This window comes from Trichoplusia ni (assembly GCF_003590095.1).
Source record: "Trichoplusia ni isolate ovarian cell line Hi5 chromosome 20 unlocalized genomic scaffold, tn1 tig00001435_group19, whole genome shotgun sequence".
Classification (NCBI taxonomy): Eukaryota; Metazoa; Arthropoda; class Insecta; order Lepidoptera; family Noctuidae; genus Trichoplusia; species Trichoplusia ni.
In genome coordinates, this window is record NW_020799807.1 from 1 (window position 1) to 7,134 (window position 7,134).

General features: G+C 45.0%; 1 protein-coding gene across 1 annotated transcript; it reads right to left on the bottom strand.

Moving 5' to 3' along the window:
• Positions 1 to 7: 7 nt before the first annotated feature.
• On the bottom strand, positions 8 to 4,139 carry LOC113506581 (atherin-like; the record flags this gene model as incomplete). The annotated part of the gene is made up of 2 exons (XM_026889417.1): positions 4,112 to 4,139; positions 8 to 1,768 (listed from the first exon to the last, which is right to left on the bottom strand). Coding segments are annotated over exons 1-2 (1,789 nt in total), but the record flags the coding sequence as incomplete, so codon positions are not given.
• Positions 4,140 to 7,134: the final 2,995 nt, after the last annotated feature.

Consider the following 7,134-nt stretch of genomic DNA (forward strand, 5'->3'; position numbering starts at 1 on the left):
CCGCTGCGGTCTTCGTCGCGGATGCGGTGGCTCGGGTCGTCACGCAGGCGCTCGTGGTCCTCGAGGAAGTATCCGCTGTCCACAGGCTTCTCGTGTCGCGCCACGTCCGCGTCCACAGTCGGCGGCGGCACGGTCAGGTCCATGTAGAACTTCTCTTCCTGGGAGACGGGTAACTTCTTGCCGTAGTAGTCATAGTCGGCGTCGTAGTGCTCGTCGCTGGCGGCGCGCGTCTTCCTGCTCTGCTTGCGGCGGCGCTTGCGCTTGGCGGGGCGCTCGGTGCGCGGCGCCAGCGAGCTGTCGTCGCCGTCCGCGTCGTGGTGGTACTCTCGCTCGCGGCTACTGAAGTCTGTGTTACCCTCGTTTTCTTCATCTCGGTCTGGCTGCTCTGGTTTTTCGCGGTGTAACTTTCTGGGTCGTTTTTCTCGATATATTGGTGGCACCCTCACCGTAACGGTATCTATTTGGTTTGGGTTATGTTCAGTTGGAGGAAGTACGCGAGGTTTGAGAGGTTTCTTAGGATCTTCAGTAGTAGTGGTGACCTCTGCATCGTCCTCTGCCTCTGGCAGCGGCAGTGGTATGCGGTTGGGATGAGCGCGTTCCCGCTGAAGGCTCTGGTGGGAGTCACCGCGACGGATGTCGTCAGCGAGATCCCGATCTCCAAAATGTACGTTTTGATAATGATTCGCGGGTAGCTTGCGCGCCTTCTGCTGAGCGGGACGTCTTGGCTGCTGCTTGTGCTGCCAGAACTGATCCACGGCGTTACCGAACTGTCGCACGGCGGCCTCGCGGTCGCGAGACTCCTGCACGTCTTCGTAGTCGTCGTCGTCCAGTTGTTGTTGGTCGTCATCATCGTCATACGCCAAGTAGTCCTCATCGGCGGCCCGCTGTGGATCGAACTGCCTCGCATCCACAGTGTCCACGCGGCTCGCTACTCCATTTCTCACGACGAACGCGTCGACATACACCCGCGGCTTACGCGGCTCAGTTTGCGGTAACCTTCCCGCACGTGGTTCTATCGCTATAGGTACAAACTGTTCTTGAGTGTCTAATAAAGCATCATCGTCAGCTACTGCTTCGGCCTGGGGTGCAGGAGTAGCGGGGGCAACAGGCGCTCTGTTAAAGTTAAAGTTCAGCCTGAGGTTAGACGTGATCCTCTCAAGATTGTCAGCTTTCGGAGGTGGAGGAGGCGGTGGTGGTGGAGCGCAGGGTGCTGGTGTCGTGGGGTTGGCGCGCGGCTGGGCACACGGGGGTGGTGGCGGCGGCGGTGGTGGCGGAGTAGGCTTGGGCTTAGGTTTAGGGCGCGGCGCGGCGCGAGGTCTCGGACACGGTGGGACAGCCTTAGGTTGTGGTGGTGGTGGCGGCGGCGGTGGTGGCTTCGCAGCTCTGCAAGGCGGGGGACCCGCGGCGCGGGGCTGTCCGCAGGGCGCGGGGGCAGGCGCGGGCGCGGGGGCCGGTCCAGCCTGCGCCGGGGCCGCCAGGGGCGTGTCGATACCTGGCACTGGCGCAAGGGGTGGCGGGAACGCGGCTTGCGGGGGTTTCCTGGCCACACTGTACCCGAGCACATCGGCTAACCCTCTAAACACTAAGTCCCCGAACGTTCTTTTCTTGCGCACGATTTCCTCCGGATCGCCGTCCAGCTCTATGATGGCCCCATTCTCATCACGGAGAACAACGGTGCCGTTTTCTTTGTCGACGGTGATGGTGTCGTTGGCTAGGAGAGCCTCGAGCGACTCGTTGGCGGGCGTGGGGCGCGGCTGTTGGTCGGCGGCTGCAGCCAGCAGCAGCAGCAGCAGCAGCAGCAGCAGCGGGGGCGCGGCGCGGCGCATGGCGGCAGGGCGAGTGTCGCGCGGGCGGACTGGGACCACGGTTTTGTCGCACCGAGCCTTGCTCAAGCAGCGTCACGCTCGGCTGCGCACGCGCACCGCGCCTAACTAATGTCTACATTATTCAATTACTCTTTAGATGATGTGCCTGTAATGTAATACCGCACTCTTTTTACTAGAGTTACCTGTGTACAAATAAAAATCATGAAAATCTCTTTCTTTTCGATAGCGGATTCCTAACAAGCTATTAATTAGGTTAAGGGAAGTTGCGGGACAGCCCAACACAAATTTTGTTATTAATCTAATGGTGCTGCCTCATTTTTGTTTGCTTTGTAACAATATGGGATATAATAAATATTTGTTTCTATTATTTCAAAATGGCCACATACAAGTTTGTTCACATTATACGATCATCACAGACTTTGCTGCTGTGTTTAGCTAAAACTGCTATAAATTTATGTTTTACACATTTGGCAGTTTCCATTACTTCCTTAAGTAAACACATTGGTTATGTGGACATCACAACATTCTCCGCGGGAGCCTGCAGGTATTGTTATATTGGTACCACAGAACCTTTCTCATTTCGCCACCAGCTTTTCACAACCTAATTTGTAAACTATTACCTGCTAAATTAGTCGGACTATGTAAAAGTGAGTTGCGTCACAGCGTATTAAAGTAATACCGAACTGTGATGAATAAGAACTCAATTAATAGAACAAACACATAAAAAGTGAATGTCAATACAACTGGCGCTGACTTAGTTATTGGGTCAATGTGACGGTGTTCTAGACTAGTTGAGAGTTGCTTACTCTATCATTATAACGAAGTATTAAACATGTTAATTTTTTGAACTATCTAATCTACTTCCTAGGAATAAGTCAAGATGACTAGATATGATCTAAGAGCGAACAGATGCGGGCAAAAAAAACTGCAATGGATGTTCTCCGTGGTCGAATGGTGTACGCACCGGTTTCAAGGTGTCGCTAGCTCAGGTCCTGGGTTCGATCCCCGGTCGGGTCAATGAAAAATTCGCATTTCTACATTGTCTCAGGTCGTTGTATCTGAATTCCGTAACACAAGGGCTTTGGCAACTTACTTTGGGTTCAGAACAAAGTATGTGATATGTTCGCATTTATTTATGTTAAGCGTCAAACCTATGAAATATGTTCGAAAATTATTTCAAAACTTCACTTGTTAGTACACTAACTTTTGCTCGCTGCTTCGCTGTCCATCTAACTCCGTGCTACTCGGGTTAGCTTAGCTACCTTCTAACTAGGTTTTAGTAAAATAGGGCCTGCCGCTACCTCTTCAAGTAATATTGTTGCGACTTTTTAAAAGAGTTGCCGCTGGTGGTAAACCCTCACGTATTTGAGCGTAAAAAATAACATACAAAACAGTCACAAACGTTTGCTTTTAAAAGATTTTTGTGACGTTTACTTACGATACAGGGATATAGGTGTCTGTCATGGTAAGCTTGACCTATATTATAACCCCCTTTTTATGAAATGGATTACTGGGTTAACACCGGCCTTGCGCAGGTGACCTATTTACCTGTCCTACGTAACCCAAATGTTGTTCTGGGGCCACCTACTTACCTACTGCAGGAAACATTCTCAGGGGCAGCTACGAATTATTTATGAGCCTTTTGATGCCTTTTGCGTGCAGTAATAGTACCTAAACTATAAAATTATAATCAAATTGTAAATTAAATGTAAAACTTCTGTAAAAAGTTCTTCTGGCTTGAAGTATTGGCAACATATCTATAAGTCGCAATTTTAATATAACTTTCACATTTAATTGACTAGTATTCGATCACCAGCACGTACCTAATAAACAATTACAAATTTAAATCATAGACTAACTATAGACACTTAGTATACGTTCACCAGTCACCATAAACGTCACAGTATTTTAATAGATAGGTAGGTGCCTGGAGACAATGGTGTTAATTTAGCTTTACAATTAGAATTAATTGACTTCTAAATGAATAAATCCCCGCAACAGCTGTGTTGTCACCGCGTCAGCAGTCAGCTGTTTTCTTTATGCAACGCCGCCCGGGGCGCCGGGGCGGTGGCCGCAGGTATTGCTAATGATTTAGTCTGATTTAATAGTGTCTTAATAAAGCATTACGTTGCACCAAGTAATTAACTCTGGTACCCATGAATCAATGTTTGTAAATAACAGTATTGGCCTGAAGTTAAAATTGGAATTAGAATATACAGAAATCAAAATTAAGGAATCTCATCGTTTTGATCTGGAATCGAACTTGCATCCTTGTGAATATGTACATTCCGTGTCTACATCGTACTGAGGCATAATGATAAAATTAGTATTAAAGCAACAGCTACCAAATATTCGAATATTAATGCTGTACTCTATAATGCTGAAAATAATAATATATCTTTTGGATAACAGTTCTACGATAAGTAATCAACGCTAATTGCATTAGTCTTTTAATTTAGTGTTTATAATTATCTGATTAAGGAGTGTGCAAATTTTAATAGATACAATCGGAGTAATTGATCAAGGACACATCTGAAGGTTTGCCAATTATCATAAACTAATTTTTTTTTATTCTTTTTGTAAATTAATTCATTATTTTTAATATCTACATACATAACCTATGTACAAAGTACAGGACAACTATCTGACTCATATCTACTTTATCCACAGCCCTTGTTCACCCACCGCAGGGCATAAACCTCCCCTTTTTCTTGCCACTTTTTAGGGTCATGTGCTAGCCTTATCCAGATTTTGTCAGACCCAAACCCTTAATTGTATCGTCAACCCATCTTGCTTCCGGATGACCGACGCTTCTTTTGCCTTGCTTTGGCCACCATTCCGTCACCGCCTTAGTCCACATGCCGTCTGGCCAAGTAGCCACTTGGCCAAAGGAAGTGAGGTGAAGTGAAGTATGATCTGGGCGTAAGCATCTGGGTGCTTAGCTAATATTTTTATCCGATAAACGCCTTAAGAAATATGCTGACACTTTATTCGGTTCCACCATAATTTTATTAGACATAGTATACGAAATCAATTAGCATTTCGAGTAAATGTGATATTGCTATAATTGTTTTGTGCGGCGCTGAGTCTCTTGTTCAGTAACTTATTCCTTCTTTATCTTTGCTAATACTGTGCATAATTACATAAACAAACAACGTTAAGACTTTAAAATCAAGCATTTGGTAAAAAACTAAACAGTACTCAAGCGTTCTGTATTTTAAGCAATCCGTGTGTATTTCCATTATTTTCTCATTTAGTAAAATCACGTGTTTAACTTGCACACGTGATGTCAAGGCCAGACTAAACCAAACGCAAATCTTGTTAGCAGCGGCGCGGACGAGGATCGGATCACTTTCCCTCAATCATTGACATTAATTGGGTTAGTACTTAAAACTAAGATGGTAAGATGCGAGCACAGCTGATTGGTGGATTATAGAATTAGTGATTATACATACATACATACATACGGACGTGTGTACAATTCTTTAACAATGTCTTATGTATCTCTAAATGTAAGTTTAGAGAATTATTTGTTATTGTTTTATATTAAGATCTTAGGTATATTATCGTATTGTGTGGTAGGTGTTATAATATATGTTCAATGTACTTGTTTGTGTATATAATACTACTAATCCTAATATGCAGGAGCTCGTGGCTAAGCTATAACCGCGTAAGTGATTCGATCACAGGTTAAGCTATGCTTGACGCGGTTGGTCCGTAGATGGGTGACCATCTTTGTCATAACGAGTTCCTCCGTGTTTCGGAAGGCACGTTAAATTTTGAGTCCCGGGTGTTATTCCTACATCTTTGACAGTCGATACAGGTAGTCAGAAGCTGAAAAGTCTGACAGCCAGTCTAACCAAGGGGTATCGTGTTGCCCAGGTAACTGGGTTGAGGAGGTCAGATAGGCAGTCGCTCCTTGTAAAACACTGGTACTCAGCTAAAACCGGTTGGACTGGTAGCCGACCCCAACATAGTTGGGAAAAGGCTAGGCCAATGATGTACTAGTTTGTGTATCTGCGGTTTACGAATTAGTTTCTAAGTGTAAAACTGCCAACGCTCTTTCTCTCATTAATGGGTTATTGAACATACGCGACTTATTTAGCACAATGAAGCTGCAGAGGCGCCTTCGACTGTTAAACTAAACAAGTGACGAATGACAATTTTGCTCAACAAATTACAGTAGGGTCATAGGTTTTTGTCGTTCAACAATGCGCTAGACTGACCAAGTAATATCTGATATAAGTGGTCTACTTCACGAATTTAGGTACGAGGAAAGATTACTACCAGACCTGCTACAACGACCACAACATCTCCGACAAAGCAAAACAATAAAAAAAAAGAGGCATTTCTTGGCTATAGAAACAAACGCTTATACTTGGACTTTTTAAGCATAAACATTATTATCAATGTCAATGTCCCTGATCCATAATTAAGGAGGCAGTCAATACGGAGTTGTCACACAAACAAAAATCACAGCTCACACAAAAACAAGTACTAACGGATTACTAAACATTCGACGTCCAGTCCGTTATTGCTAGGTGAATAACAGAACTGCCGTGATCTGCAACATGGAGCTTGAAGCAATCCAATTTGGGTGAAGAGTCGCGTGGTAACATGGCGGCGACGACACGCCGCTATTAATTGGATTTTGGCGTGTATGGTCAGCAACGGGTAGTCTAGTACCGTTCGCAAAACAACTAGCGATCGATACAATCAGGTCAGTGGTATTATGATTCAACTATTTCTGAGGTACGTACCTAACATCTGTTTATCGAGAGGAGGAAGGAGAGGAAAATAAAACGAAATTTGCTGAAGAAAAACAAATCGTTTGGATGACAAATTTATCATTCCTCCATTTATTTGTCAAGCATCCGTTTCTTTTTCTCCAATCCTCTTTATTTTTAGCAAGTATTTTATGTTTCACCCAAAAAGTCTTTGAAAATTTTATGCGATAAGCCCGGGTGACGGACCGACGGACAGCGGACCCTTACAAACACCATCGGTTGTAATAAAACTGTTGGAAAATGTGTGCATTTAAGTCAACAATACAAATGTAGGTTACACCCACGGTCAGTTAAGTGGAAAAACTACGAGCGCACATTAACTAGCGATGAAAATGGAATTAGTCATGTGTATGTCACAGTGAAATTATACAGATTATGTCTACTGTACAATGTGCGCGTACGCACTGCCAACAGCCCATGCCGGGCGGACCCCTGCCGGCGCGGTGTTGCGTGCTGCTAGCTGTCGCCGCCAGCCATACATTGTAGAAATTGTGCTTACTTGTTTATTGGAAACGTGCTTA